The sequence below is a fragment of the Moschus berezovskii genome, chromosome 6 (assembly GCF_049115385.1).
Source record: "Moschus berezovskii isolate FMDL1 chromosome 6, NW_MosBer_1.0, whole genome shotgun sequence".
NCBI lineage: Eukaryota > Metazoa > Chordata > Mammalia > Artiodactyla > Moschidae > Moschus > Moschus berezovskii.
In genome coordinates this window covers 74,546,561-74,566,156 of record NC_142465.1, presented here as the reverse complement: position 1 = coordinate 74,566,156, position 19,596 = coordinate 74,546,561, and the positions used below count along the sequence as shown (strand labels likewise).

Genomic DNA, 19,596 nt, shown 5'->3' with positions numbered 1-19,596 from the left:
AAAGAAAAAACAAAGTAGAAAATAAAATGTCAAAAAATGATTGATTCAATATTTATGATTCAAAAGGGAAGAAAATTACACCTGCTAAATAGTGGTTCTTCATTTTCCTTTTGATAATCTGATGAAAGCTATGACTGTTCTCTAGAGAAAAATGCACACAGGACCACAAATACAAATTTTTAATTCAATTTCAGGGGTGGATTCCCAGATCCCAGATTAAAATTCTTCCCAGTAGAAAAACTCATCTGTTTGAATTTAAATATGTGACCTCAGAGGAGCTCCTCACAAATTAAAGTTTAGTCACTATTACAGTGAAGACCTATCACTTCAAAAACTTGAGTTTTGATAGAGTGGAAAACAGCTAAAACCTAGGAAGAAACAATGCATTACAAAGCAGAGAAACAGAGCAAACATGTTTATCTCACAAGTTAACTCCTCCTCATATTACTTATTCAGTTAAATCCTTTTATGCTTTGAATGAGAATGAACCTAGTAAACTGACTTATGACCAGAAAGAGCAAGGAAGATAAATAAATATTCAGCACAGAACTCAGCAGCTGCTGGCAAATAAGTAGATGGGGATGAAGTCAAGACATTCAGCAAGATAATTTGTTCCAATATTCTTTTTTTAAAAAAGGGAGAGAGGAGAAACAGACAAAGGGTCTAAAACTGCTCCTCTGAGAAAATTTATTTGTTGAAAATATTCTACATATGGCAACACAATTTTTAAGACTTTTTTATGTGGACCACCTTTAAGGTCTTTATTGAATTTGTTACAATATTGCTTCTGTTCTATATTTTTGGTTTTTTGGCCACTAGATATGAGGGATCTTAGGTCCCTGACCAGGAATTGAACCCACAACCCCTGCACTGGAAGGTGAAGTCTCAACAACTGAACCCATCTTTTTCCAGTTGCCTACAGATTGGCATTCACCCACAACAAGGCCCACTACTGATTTTGCTAATAAGTAGTCTGCTCCAAGAGTTAATAAGGTGTCATTTGGGGGCAATACAACTACTCAAAACAGCTATTCTGACCTGAAAATAAAACGTCAGAAAGCAAGGAAAAGTCACTCTAACAGAAGTGTATTTAAGTGTTCTTTGGAGGCTTCTTTTCAAATATCCAGGAATCTACTTCCAGACAAGTTTGGGCCCCATGACTGTGACGGGCCCAGAGAGGCAGACAGGCCGGGCCCGCTCCAGTCTGGATGGAGCTGTCACGATGGGGGCTGCTCACACAGACCTGCTGCACATTTCTCAAGTCAGACAGGGCGCGAGTCAGCTGCTGATATACTCTTCTTTTGTTGGGACCAAATCCCATCCATAAAATTAATTTTATGTCTGGCATACAAAACGTGAACCAGACTTTATCAGATAGACCTATGGATGTTACACTCTAAGAAAGGGAGCAAAAACCTATCTGATAACCCCTGATGAACAGCCAGAGGCCCTGAATACACAGCAGCTGCTGAGGCCTGAATTCACTGCTCACATGAGAACAGCTGGGAGCCCTTTGAGGACTATGAACCTACAATGCAATGAAACATTTTACACTGTTTCAGACAAAAGTTGTCATTAGTAAACCTACTTGCAATATGTCAGCTTTATTACAGAAAAAAATGGGGGAACGTATCCATTGAAAGAATGGTTATTAACGGTTAAACTAAAGGATTTTTTCCTTTATGGAAGAGTGTATTTCCTTATTACCTCAGTAAATTGTAACAGGAACTATAATTTGACGATACAGTCATATAGCAGCAAAATTTCTATTGATTTCAACTGCAGACTAATTCAAAGAAGAAAATTTGTGACTTGTAACATCCTCAAATAAATGTGTGTGTGTGTGTGTGTGTGTGTATACACATATATTTTTTTTCCCACCTAGATTCTCAGAATACTTTAAATTTCCCACTGAACAGATGTACAAATAATTTACAAGACTCTGCCAAGGGCTCAGACTCACGGTTGAGATGGCATTCACCATGCCGTTGGTGATCTGGTCCTGGCGCATGTGTTTCACAACGTCAAACTGGGCTGCTCTTTGTTTAGGGATCACCTGATCTGCAATCTTCTTCATTTCAGAATTAAATTTTTTGAACAAATCTTCAAAAAGAAGAGATAAAAGCTAAAGAAAAAAAAAGTATATGGTGAACTTTCAAAATGCATCACTAGCTTATTTACTAAATTTTAGGTCGTTATTAAACTTTGTTTAAAAAAATCTGGTGGAAAAACTACTTAAAACTGCACATTTTAAAAATTCAGCATGATAAAACATGTAATTATATACGTGCTTATCACTATGCTTGGTGTGGAGAATACGAGCAATGATGACATAATCCCTGCATTCAAAGACATTTAGACCAGCCACTCCCAGACTGTTTCCACTGACCTAATTTTTAACTTTACAAATGAAGACTATTAAAACCCACAAAAGATCAGGGGAGAAGAATTAATGTTAAAAATTCTGACAGCACCAAGGATGGGTGCCATTTGAACATTCCTGAATCACTGGTAAAAATGTGAACTGGTATAACCACTAACAATCAGTTTGTAGTTATCTGCCCATCCCGAGGCCCCAAAGTTCCTCTCATAAGTACATCCTCTATAGCCATGGTTCTCAAACTTTAACCTGCATGTAATCACATTGAGGGATTATTAAAACACAAATTGCTGGCCATACCCCTCTGGTATCTGATTCTATAAGTCTACGGTAGAGCCCAAGAATTTTCATTTCTAACAAGTTCCTAGGAACACCATTGTTGCTGGTGGGGTAAGGGTACCCTTGAGAATCACTACCCTACAGAAATGTCTTTATATGCATCACGGTACATATACAAGATGTTCAAAGGAGCACTATTTGTATCAGTTAAAAACTGGACACCATACAAATACTATTTAGTTAGACAAATTGTAGTATATTCATATAACAGAATACTACAGAGCATTGAAAATGGACAAAAAAAAAATAACTGGCCACAAAATCACAGCTAAATCTTAAAAAAAAATATAATATTGAGTGAAAGAAGCCAGACCCAAAAGAATATATATGATGTGACTCTATATAGGGTTCAAAACCCAGCACAATAATCAGTTATATTGTTTAGGAAGGCTACCTAGCAGGCAAAATGAAAAGGAAAGACACAAACACCATAAAAATCAGGTTGGAGATTACACCTTGGAGGGGAAGGGGAAAGCTTAAGAAAGATTTTGCAAGTTCTGCTTCCACCTAGAATGTAAAAAGCCACAAGACAACATCCTTCCCACCCTGATAATCTTTTTTAAAAAAGATGCTGCTGCTGCTGCTGCGTCACTTCAGTCGTGTCCGACTCTGTGTAACCCCATAGACAGAAGCCCACCAGGCTCCCCCGTCCCTGGGATTCTCCAGGCATCATCTACAAAATCATAAAATTTCTTGACTCTAACAAAGAGGTAAGTTGTAAGGCAACCAGGGGAACTAAACTGCAAAGGTGTCAAGCCTCTCCAAGGAGAGATGGGACACATGATAGAGCAGAAGTGTGCCATAAAAGAAGAAATTAGCTAAAATTTTAAGGACTGCTAAAATGCCAAATGTGAGCTATCACCAAAGCTTAGAATTTTTCAGAGCTCCAGACATGAGAGGATCCACACTTAGAAGTTCATTCCACGAGTGCTCAGGAAAGACTGGAAGGAGAAAGAAGACCTGAGAACGACCCCTTTGTTGCAACAAGCAACAAAACTCTACCTACTTCCCTGGACTTCCTCTTACATGAGAAGAAACCCTTAAGTCACCGGAGAAAAAGCAGGAAACCCTTCTGTTGAGGATCCCAGGCAAAGGTAACTCACGCTGAGAGGGGCAGAAGCAAAACCAAGAGGTCCAGTTTTTTCAAAGACAGACACACACAGAATACATATTGATCAAAAGGAATTTAAGAGACATCAACTGAATGCAACATGTGAAACACGCTTGGATTCTATTTGAATAATCCTACTTTAAACAACAATATAAAGAAATCAGGGAAATCTGAATACATAATATTCAAATGATATTGATGCTTAATGACATTAAGCCATTATTCTTTAAAAATTTTATGTGTGAAAATGATATTATGATTTTTTTAAATTGTATTTTTTAGAGACACATTTTTAAGTACTTACAGAATGTGATTTGATTATTTGAAATGCTGAAATGATTTGATGGTTTGGATTTGTTTAAACAACCGAATCTATGGAATGGGGGGAGTAGGAAGAGTTGAAGAGGACATAGATAAAACCAGATTAACTTCTACTGATGACAGCCAAAGTTGTGTGATTAAAACAAGGAAGCTAATTTTTATATAGGTTTGAGGTTTTACTTATTAATATTTATATTACAAATATCTACCAAAATAAACCCCTAAAATACTAAGGAGTACGTCTAACAAAAGAGGTGCAAGGCTTTCATGGAGAAAATTACAAATCTTTATTGAAAGACTTCAAAGAAAACCTAAATAAATGAGAAAATATTCATGGATGAGAAGACTATTTTAAGATTACTAGTTTTCCCCCAATTGATCTACAATTCCAATAAAACTCCAATCAAAATCCCCAGATTTTTAATGAAAATGGAGACTAACTCTAAAATTAATGTGGAAAACCTAAGACTCTAGAGCAGACAGACAGTCCTGAAAAAGAAGGCAAGTGAACTGATTAATGTACAGATAAACTTAATGAACAGAACAAAAAGTCCAGAAATAACATATATATTAAAATTTGTTATATGGTAAAGACATTTTAGCATTTAAGATCTGTAAGGAAATGAAAGACTACAAATAAATGATGCTAGGAAAATCAGTTATTCATTTCAAAAACAAATGAAACTCCTTTCCTTACTTCATTCTACACACAAAAACCCATTGCAGATAAGACTAAAGAACAAATAACAAAGGCATAAGTTTAAAGTATAAAAAGCACAACTGAAAAGAAGAAAGGACTGACAAAATTGAATGCAATTAAAATTACAAACTTCTATAATTAAAAGATCCCATAATAGTAAAAAGAACTCAGACTGGAAGAAGATACCAGCAACACACATAACTCATAAAAAGTTGGATCCAAAGTACACCCAAAAAATCTTAAATAAGGAAAATACAAACAATCCAAAAAATATTTAAGAAAAAAGTAGAAACGATCAATAAGTATATGAAACATAAAGAGACTCAACTTCATTAGCAATGAAGGAAATGCAAATTAAGCCCACAAGGAGAGAGCACTTTGCACCCACTAGACAAGACAAAAATTTTTCAATTTTCACACTAAGTCATGGGCTAGAGACCATCAGGTCTTACATACAATGCAATGTACAAATACTTGGGAAACTAGTTTGACACTCTGCAGTCAAGCCGAAGGTTTAACTTGACTTCATGATTGGACAATCCTTTTTGCAGAAACTCTTTCATATGGGCACGAGAAGATATGAATAAGAAGGTTAATTTTTTTAAAAAAAGAGAAGTCATATAATGGCCTTGATAAGTAGGATGGATAAAGGGTTATTTATCATATGTATCATACCTTTACACATTGAATGTGAAGGTGAAATACATGAAACAATATAGATGAATCTTTAAAACAATGTTAAGTGAAGAAAAAAGTTGCAAAAGAATGTATATGATATGAATCTATTCTTATAAAACTCAAACATACAAAAATAATACTGAGCTCTTAGACTGGAAGAATCAATACTGTTAATAACCATACTACCCAAGGCAAACTATAGATTCAATGCAATCCCCATCAAATTACTAATGGCAATTTTCAGAGACCTAGAACCAGTAACTTTAAAACTTGTATGGAAACAAGATCCCAAATAGCCAAAACAATCCTAAGGGAACTTCCCTGGTGGTCCAGTGGTTAAGAATTCACCTGAGAATGCAGGGGGCATGGGCTCAATCCCTGGTCCAGAAGATCCCACATGCTGAGGAGCAACTAAGCCCATACATCTAGACTCCATGCTCCACAACAAGAGAAACCACCTTGATGAGAAGCCCATGCACTGCAACTACAGAGTAGCTCTACCCACCACTACTAGAGAAAGACTGTGTGCAGCAACAGAGACCCAGTGCAGCCAAAAATAAAAATTTTAAAGAAATCTTTATTTTAAAAATATGGGGCTTCCCTTGTAGCTCAGTCAGTAAAGAATCTGCCTGCAACAGAAGAGACCAGGGTTCAATTCCTGGGTCGGGAAGATACCAATGAGAAGGAAATGACAACCTACTCCAGTATTCTTGCCTGGAGAATCCCACGGAGAGGAACCTGGCAGGCTACAGTCCATGGTGTCGCAACAGTCAGACACAACTTAGCGACTAAATCACCACATTTAAAGAGAGAAACTTTTGAACTGTTTTAATAAAAAACAATGTTGAGAAAGAAGAACAGAGCTGAAGGGATCAGACTCCCTGAATTCAGACTATACTACAAAGCTACAATAATCAAAACAGTATGGCACTAGCACAAAAAACAGAGATCAATGGAATAGGACAGAAAGCCCAGAAATAAACCCACACACTTACAGTCAATTAATTTATGACAAAGGAAGCAAGAATACACAATAGGGGAATGTCCCTGGCAGTCCAATGGTTATGATTCCAGACTTCCAGTGCAAGGGGTGTGGGTTTGATCCCTGGTTGGGGCACTAAGATCCCACATGTCATGCAGTGCAGACAAACATATTTAAGAACACACAATGGAGAAAAAACAGTTTTTTCAATAAGTTGTGCTGGGAAAACAGGACAGCTACATGTAAAAGAATGAAATTAAAACATTCTACACATAAGTGACATCATACGATAGTTGTTTTTCTCTGCCTGACTTACTTCACTCAGTATGACACACGTGGAATCTAAAATAATGGTACAAATGAACCTATTTACAAAACAGAAATATAGTCACAGATGCAGAAAACAAACTTATGGTTACCAAAAAGGAAAGGGTGGGGAGAGGATAAATTTTTAGTGTTAACAGATACATACTCAATACATAAAACAACAAGGACCTGCTGTATAGCACAGGGAATTATATTCAGTATCTTGTAATAACCTAAAATGAAAAATAATCTGAAAAGGAATATAAATATAGTATACTCACACACACACACACACACATAACTGAATCACCTTGCTGTACATCTTAAACACAACAGTAAATAAACTATACTTCAATAAAAAAAAAGCAAAACTTATACTGTAATAAACTATTTTAAAATTTTTAAATAAATGATACAATAAAAAAGAAAGCAATAAGTATACAAATTCAGGATAGTAGGAGAAAGAGAAGGACAGAGTAAGGAAGAAATATATAAGTAAATGAAATGGCAATTAGTGGTCAATTACTAAGAATGAGTTAAACTGGTAGTGGACTTGAGGTGATTTAATTTGTCACCTTCATAACTAACATATGTGTGACATTTTTACTTTCACTCTTTAAGTTAAAAATTAGAAAGTAAATGACATTAAATCATGTTAACCATGGAAAACAAATCAGTGGGACGGGGAACGGAAAGTCATAAAAATAGACTAGAATGGTTCTGTTTCAGAATTGATGGGAGTAGCTCCTATCAGACTCATTGGCTGATAAAAATTAGAAACTCTGGACAAAATATTAAAACTATTTGACAGCACTGGAGAGTAAATGCAGACAGAAACTGGAGGAAACTTGATACTTACCAAAAGTGCATTTCCATTTTGAAGGCTTTTCAACTAAGGGTAGAACACATTAGCAAAAAGGGTCCAGGTGACATTAGAAACTAAAACTCAGAGAAAGACCCACAGTCTTACTGGATTGAAGGATCAGAGGGAGAAGATACCAGCCACCACAGTAGCTGGAAAGTGAGGGGAAAGTCACAGAAAGGAGATAACCACAAATAAAATTTACATCCTCAAATCCACTACCCACTTCATCTTGGGAGAAAACCCCAAGATCATGTAGATAAACTTTCCCCAAATCTCTGCTTACTATGTCTCCCACTGCCCCAACTCAGGCAAGGGCTGTGATTGCTTTTTTTTCAATAAAGTTAGTGAAGATGTGACTTTTAAGACGAACTCATTAAGGTCACACAGAGTCTCCTGTGCATGGGAAGCGCACTTGAGTCCTGAGCCACTCTGATGTCACAGTGCTGGCATGGTCAAGACGGAGCTGAGCCCAGCCTTCCAGGCACCCCACCACTTCCAGCAGAACACTACCAATTGAGCTCCATGTGATACAGAACAGTTACACAGCTGGATCTTGCCTGAATTTCTGACTCACAAAATCGTGAGATATAACAAAATAGTGGCTGTCTTAAGCCACATGAGACAATGATGGCTGTCTTAAGTTTTGCAATAGATACCATACAATGCAGCAACAGACAAAACCAGAACACCACTTACAGACAGTTCACAAAAGTAAGTAAGTGGCTTATGACCAAAAAATAATAGGCATACTTCTTCAATAATCAAATATAAAATTATAACTACTTAAATTCCTCTGAAAAATCAATTACATTTGTTTTTTATTCCTTTACTGAGGAAGAAAACAGTTGGATATATATGTAATCTAAGCTACCTAGCATAATAGTAATGAAGCATCAGAGGATATTATATATGCACTATTTATATAATTCAGGAATTCTGAACTTCAGGAATTCTGAAGTTCAGGGAAATCTTATAAGCTAAAGATTTTCCAAATTCCACACTGTATTCTTAAATGTTTACAACCCACAGGTAGTTTTGTGATTCATAATTTAGAAGACATGAAAGTCAATGAGTCTTCTCTTCCAGCCACTGTTGAAGAAAGCATTTCCTAGGTAGAATGTGATTTTACACTCTTCTCCCTTAAGATAGGCATATCCTTCCACTTTTCTACAAAATCAACTGTGCAGATGGGAAAGCCAGCGTCCTTGATTTACCATGTCAGAAGTTTTCTAAAAAGAAAACTTCCTCCTCTGAGAACTTAATCTTTTCTTCCACGCAGACCCAGCAGTTTCCTTCATGAAAAGGAATATGGGAATGGAAGCAGGTGCAGGGGAAAAGAGGGATGGACAAGCCCATTTCAGTAACTTCCTGTGGAAACTGGCAAAGGGACTTGAATAAGTATCCTGAACAGAAGCAAATGCCCTTAACCTTTAACCACAAAAGCTCAGCTCTGTTTTAATTAGTTCGTTACACTTAAGACTTCTGTGTCTCAAATTTCAACAAAGTTTATTTTGGGGATCCCAGATGAATTTGTTGTAGCCCCCTGATTCAAGTACAAGGAAATGCTCCAGTACTAAACAAGAGTAAGAGCACACTCAACAAAACTACGGCCTCATTAATAAATTTCTCCATCCTTCAAATTTCTTCATAAGAGAAATAACGTTCTCCAGTTCACAGAGCAGTAAGAAGCTACAAGGCCTATTCCCACAATAAGCCACATTATTTAGGTCAAGAGTAAAATGATGAAAAGGGATGGAATGTTGGTGATATTAAAATATTCAATACCTCTCACTGTTGGCATGAGGCCTTTCAGCCTGCCTAAGACAGGAGCACTAAAGAGCAAATTATATTTAAGAAAAAATGCTGACAGCTCATCAATTGATTTTCAATGAAAATGCTAAAAAAAAAAAAAAATTAATAAAGAAGTTAAGCTGCTGAAATACAGTTTCACCAATTAGCTTAATGTCAGAGAATTCTAATTAGGAGTCTTGAGATTGCTATTTAGTGTTTAAGCCTTCAGAGTGCCAAATTCTCCTTTTCACACAAACTGGTTGCAAAATTAAAGACATTAGGCAGCCTTAATTACATTATCAGAACAGCTGGGATTAGGCAATCTCTGAAGTCAAGACGGCATTCTTTTGTAACCGGGTGGAAATCCCTGGCTTTCCAGGGTGCCGGATTTTGGTGCCGTTCCATATCTCACCCATACAAAGCAAGCTGCATTAGAAACAAAAAAATCTGCAGACAAAGAATAGAGTAATGCTCGGCAAATAATGAACACATTACCGAAAGAGAAAAGGTAGGTGCAAAGATTAAGCCTGAAACCGGTAGGTTTTGCTAACACCTCTATTGGCGGCCAGCCGGCCAGCCCTCTGGTGGCGGTGAGACTGAGGGAAGGTTCTGTGAACCCGCCTGGCCAGTGGATACAGCTCTGTTATCTAAAGCTGAAGCACATTCATACTCCCTCATCCCATGGGGTGTGAAATTAGCAGCTATTGTTTTTACACATTTTTGCCAACACAATGCCTTTTATGTTCTTACACTGTTTATAAAGCAATGTTTTCTTTGCACATGGGAACCCTCTTTTTAATTCTAATTTTTTAAGCAATAGGATAGTCTTTTCCTCTCCCCTCTCAACTCCATTCCTTAGTCCTCCAAACAACCAACATTTTTTTTTAAAGGACTAGTTGAACATCAAGATTTCTTTTCCAATTATAAAGATCTGTAAAAAATTGGGATTGTTGGTGGTAGGGATATACACAATCAATCCCCTGAACTGTGGTCAATCTGAAGGTGGCCAAGAGCCCACCTGTTAGCCTTAGCCATTGACCAAACAACTTCCCAAGTATTTCAGGCGTTAATTTTTTTCTCAGAAAAAACTGATACAATTATAATTACAGTTTTTTACATTTTAGACATGGTAATTAATACCTGCTGTTATGATCCCAGCCACCATCACTCATCTGGAATACTGCCACAGTCTCCTAACCGGACTTTCCTGGCAGGTCCGTTCATCTCCAAACAAGATCTTTTAAACTGAAATTGATGGTGTCACTTCCCTGATTTTAACTCTCTTGTGATTCTCTACTGCAGGAACAATTAAATCCAAACCCCTTCCCACGGCGTATGATGCTAGTTCTCCAGTGTCCTCTCTCACCACCTCCAGACCTCACACCCCAGAAACACTGGTCCTCTTCCAGTTCCTCCAAAAAGGGCACTGCCTGAAGACGCATGTTGCTCATGCGGGTCTCTTAACAGAATGCAGTTCCAGAGGTTATGTGAGACTGGATTTTCCTCTCAAGTCTCAGCTGGAATGTCTGAGGGCTCAGCTTAAAATATATATCACTTTTTCACAGAGATATTTAATCAAGTGATTGATTTAATCAAGAGATTGATCCTAAGATGACTGAGTTATTGGAATGAGACCAGGACTCTAAAACAGCTGCTAAGGTTCGAGGATGTAAATGAAAACATGGTTGTGATGAATAAACAAGTAAGAAATCTCAGTAGAGAAACAGAAGCTAAAAGTACCAGAATGAAATTTCTAGAACTGAAAACACAACATCTAAACTGAAAATTTAATTAGATCAGTGTAATAGGCATGTTAGAGACAATGCAAGAAAAATTAGGGAATTTGAAAATAGATCAATAGAAATTATCCAACCTGAAGAAGAGAGCTAAACTGGGGGAAAAAAATTAACAGAGCCTCAATATCAAAGGGTCAAACAAGATAATTTGAGTTAGAAGGACAAGAGAGAATAATATTAAAAAGATATCTGAAGAAATAGGTTCTAAAAATGTCTCAAATTTAGTTAGACATAAATTTACAGACTGAAGAATTTCGTGAACTCTAAGTAGGACATTAACAGAGACCACCACATCAAGGCACTTCTTTTAAGCCCCAAGACAGAAAAGGGACCTTTGTCTATCTTATTTTTCCTCTATACCCAGTTTCTATAACTATGCCTGGCACGTGGTAGAAGTTTAATAGACATTTGTTAACTGAATAAATGATACTACTTAAAATCATACATCACTTTCTACATTAAACACAATGAGAGTAAATAAACATCTCAAAAAAGATATAATATAGGTAACACTACTAACATATTTAAAGAACTAAGAGTTTTCATAGTTCAAGGAATTCTTAAGTCAAAGAGGTAGTAAGTCATGTATGAATGTTTATATTCATATATTTCCAAATATACAAACCTATATTCCATTCAACTGTTTCTTCCTACTATCTAAAATGAATAGTAAATTAATTTTTATTGAGGAAAATAAGATTTGACATAAAATAGTTAAATCACCTGTCCTGCCAACTCCAACCTCTTGTTACCATAATAATCTCTGTCATCAACTTTATTATCTCCTTGGGCCAGAATTACTCTTCTCACCATCACTGCCGTATAGATACATTTGGCTCGGAAATTGAATTCTTTAACCTGTAATTCAGAAATTAGAGAAAAACTTTTAAGACTCTACACATCAAAATTTAAGGTGCCTCAAGAAAATAACCAATGCCATAATATTTAAATAAGAAAAAAATGAATTGTTACGTTTCTCCTTATTCAAAAAATTCAACCAGTCTATAAACTTTCTAAAAGCTGAGATGATGACTTTCCATCTTTGTACTCAATACTTGTGGCAGTTTTTCTTCAAAGATGACCACCATTAACTCCTTCCCTCCCTATATGTTTCACGCCATTCCTTCATGAAGAGGTGGAGTTAATCACCATCTTTGGGTTGGCTTGTAAACTAGCAGTTTCCACTTCTTTCCTTTTGAGAGTCCTGAAGCACCAAATGAGAAGTCTAGGATACTCTGCTGGGGAGAAAAGGGCCACTTGGAAAGGCAGTGAGGAGTCAGAGATGTGACTGATGACACATCTTTGATGTTCAGCCCAGTCAAGTCTTTGGATGACTCCACCCTCAGCTGCTATCTGTCTGCAACTTCATAAGATTCATGTCAAGAACCTCCTTCCTGGGACCTCCCTGGTGGTCCAGTGGTTAAGAATCCTCCTTCTAATGCAGAGGACACAGGTTTGATCTCTGGCTGGGGAACTAAGATCCCACACGGCGTGATGCAATTAAGCCTGTGAGCTGCAACTTCTAGGCAGACCCAGGTGCTCTAGAGCTATCTGCCACAACTAAGACCTGATGCAGCCACATAAATAAATATTAAAAAAAAAAAAAAGAAAAGAACCTCCCTCCCTATCACTGAGCCCCTTCAGACCTGAGAATCCTGAGAGAGAGCAACAAACACTTATCTCAAGCTACTAAGTTTTGGAAATATTTGCTGTGCAGCGATAAATAACAGGAATGGTACTAAAACACTGTCAGAACTCAACAAATATCTATGAAATAAATGAACAGATTGATAAGTAAATTGCTGCAAATGTTCTATTCAATTTTATCTTGTACAACTGAAATCTACATAAATGAATCTGGCCCAACCAGTAAACTAAATCAAAACTGGCTAAATCATTGCACTGGTTTACTTAGAGAGACAAAAATCTTAGATAAGTAGGTAAATTCTTTCTCTACATCCCAAACAATGAATACTGAGAGTAGTCTAAGTTTCTGTCAATTCTAAGGAATATTTCATAGGCTTGTTTATAAAGAATTCATATTATAAAACTTGTTTTACTTTTCTAATTCTCTGAATCAGACCAAGGGCACACACAAATGGCAGCAAAAGGGCAAAATCATAGACCCACATTATTTGGCTAACAAGGTGTTTCAAAACAAGAAAACTATATCTTCATGTGTTTAGGTGGTCACTGTTCACTTCTACTGTTCTCTCAACTTTTCATTATTTATAATCAGCCCCTGAAGGTAGAGTGTGCAATTCTTAAATTAGATCATTTGTGAATAATACACATGCTAAAAGTCAACATAAACCGACTATTTCGTTAACAAGATAAGTCTGACTAACAATTTTATAACTTAGAAAGAGTACATATGTATTAAGTGAGGGCAGGGGAAGAATGACTCTTGCCAATATGGCTAAACTCTGTTTAATAATAAGTTAATAAAAATAAATATTAAGCACAGGTTCAAGGGTCAGAAGATGCGATTCTGGCTCTCTCTCTCTGACCACTAAGTAGCTGGATGACAAGAAAAATCATCCAGCTTTTCTGGACCTGAGCATCTGCATTCTAAGTGAAGGAGTCTGGACAATGTGAGCTCAAGGTCTAGAAGATAAGCCCATCTAACATTTTAATAAGTATCTATGGTAGTGATGGTAACATAACAGTGAGAATGTACATAATCCCACAGAAACATACACATAAAAAGAGTAAATTTTATATTTTGTATGTTTTACCACAATTTTTCAAAAAGTTACACATATGGGCAAAGCACTGTAAGCGTGTTTTTATTTAAAAATATCTAAGACACCATCTCTGACCTTCAGAAATGAAATCTAGCAGCACTGCTAATATATATCTGAATATCAAAGAAAAAACTAAAATTTTGGATTGAAAGAAGAATCAAGACAATAAACATGATCAGATGATGACATAATATAGCTAATATTCTCTAAGTACAAATAAACTGTTGATAATGGAAGATTATTTCCAGGGCAGTCCATCAGAGAGTCCTGTTTAGGGTTCTCTCTTTTCTTATGGAACCAGTCTTCAATTAATGTAAACTCGTACTCAAACAGAAGTTCACGGATCCCACAATGATCAGTATTCACAGTTGCAAAGGGTTTACTCACTGGTACGTGGGTCAGAATGGTAGAAGCCAGGAGCTCTCTTGCTTCTTCTATTTTGGTTTTCTTTGGGCCACCTCCCCACATCCTTTGCCTTCTGACTTTGTTCCCTATATATTTTAATGCCTATTAAGAAACAGAATATATTACAATAATGTTTGAATAACATCAGAGAGAATTTATTAAGTAGCTACCCATACACAACACTATAAGCAAAAAAGACAAGGACCTTTATAAAGAAAACTGAATTGGTCCTAGTTAAAAAAAAAAACACAACAAACATTTGTCATAAACCAATGACAAAACAGTTCCCTTTTTATAATTTTTTTTTACTATAAAATTGATACAGGACAATTGTAGAAAGTTTAGAAAATACAAAGGAGATAAGTATTTTAGCCATCAATCCTCCACCCAAAGAGGATTCTGTTGACTGTTAACACTTTGGGTGAGTCTTCTTTGGGGGGGAGGGGGAGTAGTTTCTCTCCTCAAAAAGGAATCACAGCATGTATGACTACCCTGAAATCTACAAAGCACTGCTGTGAGAAGACAAAACCTAAATAAACTGAGGGTTATGCCATTTTCAATGACTAGAACATTTAATTAGAGAACGCAATGGCACCCCACTCCAGTACTCTTGCCTGAAAAATCCCCTGGGCGGAGGAGCCTGGTAGGCTGCAGTCCATGGGGTAACTAAGAGTCGGACATGACTGAGCGACTTCACTTTCACTTTTCACTTTCATGCACTGGAGAAGGAAACGGCAACCCACTCCAGTGTTCTTGCCTGGAGAATCCCAGGGGCGGGGGAGCCTGGTGGGCTGCCATCTAGGGGGTCGCACAGAGTCGGACACGACTGAAGTGACTTAGCAGCAGCAGCAGCAGAACATTTAATATAGTTAAAGATGGCTTGCTGTTAAAATTATCTCCAAATTGAGCAAAAGATGTATTTTTATTGTTAATTATACTCCTGACGGTTTTGTTAAAAAACACAAATTGATTGGATTTCAAAATTTTTATGGAAAAGCAGAAGACCTAGAATAACTGAAAACAGTGTTGAAACAGTCAGAAGATTTACATGATTTCAACTATAAAGGAAGTCAGTAAGCACACAAAAAGTAGTCAACGTCATCAGTCATCTGGAAAACGCATGATTAAAATCACAGTGAAATACCACCAAAACAAACCAGAACAGCGAAAGGTACACAGACTAACAACACCGAATGCTGAGGACGTGAAGAACCAGAACTCTCAGGCACGGCGGAGGGGACTGCAAAATGCTGCCGTCCCAGCTGGCAGCTCTGGCTCGATAAAAGTTACATACACAACTGATTTCTTTTTTAATCTTTTATTTTGGGTTGGCGTTTAGCCAATTAACACTGCTGTGACAGTTTCAGGTGAAGAGTAAACGGACTCAGCCATACATATGCATGAAGCCATTCTCCCCCAAACTCCCCTCCCAACCAGACTGCCACATGATACTGAGCAGAGTTCCACATACTGTACAGTAGGACCTTGCTGGTTATCCATTTTAAACATAGCAGTGTGCACATGTCAATCCCAAACTCCCTAACTATCCCTTCCCCGATCCTTCTCCCCATCAGCAACTGTAAGTTTGGTCTCTAAGTCTGTGAGTCTGTTTTGTAAGTAAGTTCACTTGTATCATTCATTCCTTTTTAGATTCCACATATAGGGATGCCATACAATATTTCTCCTTTTCTGTCCGACTTACTTCAGTCAGCATGACAATCTCCAGATCCATCCATGTTGCTGCAAATGGCATTATTTCATTCTTTCTAATGGCTGAGTAATATTCCTCACAACTGCATCTTGATCCAGCAATTCTATTTTTAGGTATTTATCCACGAGAAATGCCCAACTGTCTAGGCAGAGACTTAGACAGGCATGTTTATGGCAGTTTTATTCATAACAGCCAAAGAGTGAAACAAACCAAATGTCCATCAACAGGAAAAGATAACAAACTGTGGTATATTCATACAATGGAACACTACTCAACAATTAAAAGGAATGAAGAACATGGATACACGACCTAAAGAGGAAACACTTGGCTGGATCTAAGTCAGTATGTTCAACAAAAGAAGCTGACAAAACAAGAAGTATATACTGCATAATTCCTTATATAAAGTTCTAGAATAGGCAAAACTAATCTATGGTGAAAAAAATAAGAAAAGTGGGAGAAAACGAGAATGGAGGCAAAAACTGATTAGAAGGGGCATGAGGGAATTTTCAGGGGTCATGGAAATATTCTGCATCTTATAAAAAGTATACAATTAAGATTTGTATATTATGTGTATATATACTTTACCTAAAAAGTGAAACGTTAAAAACTAATCATATGACTGATTTGTGTTGCCGCTCAGCAGGAACCAACACAACACTGTAAAGCAATTTTCCCCCCAAATAAAAATACATTTTAAAAACTTAACCAAGTAATAGGTGAGGAAGAGATAGAGCTTTAGATGAAATAAGAATAGCAAAGTTTTTCTGTTTTTAATATTTATTTATTTAGCTCCACCAGGTCTTAGTTACAGTACACGGAATCTTCCATTTTTGTTGTGACACACAGGATCCAGTTTCCTGAACAGGGATTAAACCCAGGTCTCCTGCATTGGGAGCACAGAGTCTTAGCCACTGGACCACCAAGGAAGTCCCTGGCAAAGTGTTTTTCATGTTGAAGCTGGGTGACAGGCACATGGGGGTTCATAATACTGTTCTATATACTTTTTATATTTTGAAATTTTTCCATAAAAAAAGTCTGAAAAGATCATGTGGTTCTTATTATTTTGTAAGAGGAATAAACGCATTAAAAAAAACCCAAAACACTGGTTTCCATTTAGTCATAAGAAAGAACTAGGATTCCTGATTCTTTATCCTGGAATTCCTGCTGCTAGTTTCCTGCCTGGGAAAATTTCTTTTCCATGCTTCAAAACCTAGATCAGGTACCACTTCCTCTTTGAAGCCTTTCCTAACCCTACTTCTTTCTCTCTGCAATTTAATTCCTTACATATAAAGAACTGAGTACTTCCATTTGTGTTCATGTCACACTGTATTCTGTCTGCTTACCTGTATGTCCCTCTTACTAGACATTTTGTCATCTTTATTTTTTTGATTCCTGACTAAAATAGTCCCCGAAACTGAATGGAACATCTCTATTAAGACTGGAAATCAAATCTAGAACCTTCCCTGGTTTAAAACAAAAACAAGGCCATCAGAGAGTAAGACAAACTAAGAGCTTCAAAACACAAGGTGCAGTAACACAGCAGGAAGAGGTGACCAAGTAAGTGACTGGAGCAAGCCAGCAGCGGTGGGACCAGGAACAGACAGGCGCCTCAGTGCTCCCTAACTGAGCTGTCTTCATTAAATTTCGGTCTTTCAATTCCCCTGGGAAAGAGACTAAAGCGTCTTCACTTCCTTGAGGAAGAAACAGGAACACAGGGGCGCCTTCTGATGCAGCAGAAAGTCACTTTTCCCTAGAATAGCTGATAAAGTTGCCAGGGCTGGGTAAGGGCCCAATTGGCCTTATAAACAGGCCAAGACGCCACCCTGGTGTATCCTCTCCTCCCAAAAAGGTAGTGACTAATTTCTTCTCCATTTTTCAGAGTCCCTGGCAATGATAATGTAAAACATCTGTGACATATGTAGCAGTGAAAGGGCTTTATCAGCAGAATAAATGGAGGAGTCACTAAAAAGGGAGGAATTAAAAACAAAACATATATTTTAAACAATCTACTGAAGTGCCATGTCAAAAGTTCTATTACCTAAGACGATACATTTTTATTTAGAATAACATAAAATATTTGTGTTTCCCTAACTTACATGTTCAAGTCATCAACCATTTTGGACTGCCTGTGCCTCTGTAACCTTTTATCAGTTGCAAATAATTAATATTTGCTTTAATCCAGCACACAGAGAACAAGCCATCTCAAACTTCTATTTCTTGTTTGTCTCACGTGAGATACGTTTGTCTTTTTTAGCTAATCACATATTCTCATCTTTTAAAAGAACTTCTCCAGTTCACTTTAGTAACTTTTAGTTAGACAATATTTTCTGTCAGTACCTATTTAAGAGGAATAAATGAATGATTTTGCAACTCACTGTTTACCTCCAGCTCAAACGGCTTTACAATGATAGAGTTATCTGACCAGCAAAGATGATGCTTGCAATAAGATGAATACTGGATCTCACTAAATCCACTGGGCTATCATGAAGGTAAATTGTTCTCCCAGGCATTACACAGCTTTAAAGCATAGAGTGTATCTCCCCAAATGTAGCCAATTCCTAAGTATTTAACGTTTTCTCTTCACGTAATTACAATGTAATTTCAGTTTATAAACAGTTCAGTGAAGACCAAAAATAGAACAGGGCAAAGGCCAACAGAGTTTTGCCACAACAACGCACTGGTCATAGCAAACACCCTCTTCCAACAACACAAGAGAAGACTCTACACATGGACATCACCAGATGGTCAACACCAATATCAGACTGATTACATTCTTTGCAGCCAAAGATGGAGAAGCTCTATACAGTCAGCAAAAACAAGACCGGGAGCTGACTGTGGCTCAGATCATGAACTCCTTATTGCCAAAGTCAGACTTAAACTGAAGAAAGTAGGGAAAACCACTAGACTCTTCAGGTATGACCTAAATCAAACCCCTTATGACTATATAGTGGAAGTGACAAATAGATTCAAGGCATTAGATCTGAAAGACAGAGTGCCTGAAAAACTATGGGTGGAGGTTCGTGACACTGTACAGGAAACAGGGATCAAGACCATCCCCATGGGAAAAAAAGGCAAAAAGGCTGTCTGAGGAAGTCTTACAAACAGCTATGAAAAGAGAAGCGGAAGGCAAAGGAGAAAAGGAAAGATATACCCATTTGAATGCAGAGTTCCCAAAATATCAAGGAGAGATAAGAAAGCCTTCCTCAGTGATCAGTACAAAGACATAGAGGAAAACAATAGAATAGGAAAGACTAGCGATCTCTTTAAGAAAATGAGAGATACCAAGAGAACTTTTCATGCAAAGATGGGCTCAATAAAGGACAGAAATGATACGGACCTAACAGAAGCAGGAGATATAAGAAGAGGTGGCAAGAATACAAAGAAGAACTATACAAAAAAGATCTTCATGACCCAGATAATCACGATGGTGTGCTCACTCACCTACAGCCAGACATCGTGGAATG

At 37.2% G+C, this 19,596-nt stretch overlaps 1 protein-coding gene across 3 annotated transcripts in view; it reads right to left on the bottom strand.

Annotated features, from left to right (window-relative positions):
* The window catches only part of POLR3B (RNA polymerase III subunit B), a 115,251-nt gene that overhangs the window by 67,540 nt on the left and 28,115 nt on the right, over nt 1–19,596 (bottom strand). For all 3 annotated transcript variants that reach the window (XM_055394426.2, XM_088837164.1, XM_088837165.1), the window contains 3 exons: nt 14,404–14,523; nt 11,993–12,127; nt 1,964–2,125 (listed from right to left, as the gene is read on the bottom strand). In XM_055394426.2, the coding sequence (XP_055250401.1) occupies nt 1,964–2,125; nt 11,993–12,127; nt 14,404–14,523 (417 nt within the window). The remainder of the gene's footprint in view (nt 1–1,963; nt 2,126–11,992; nt 12,128–14,403; nt 14,524–19,596) is intronic.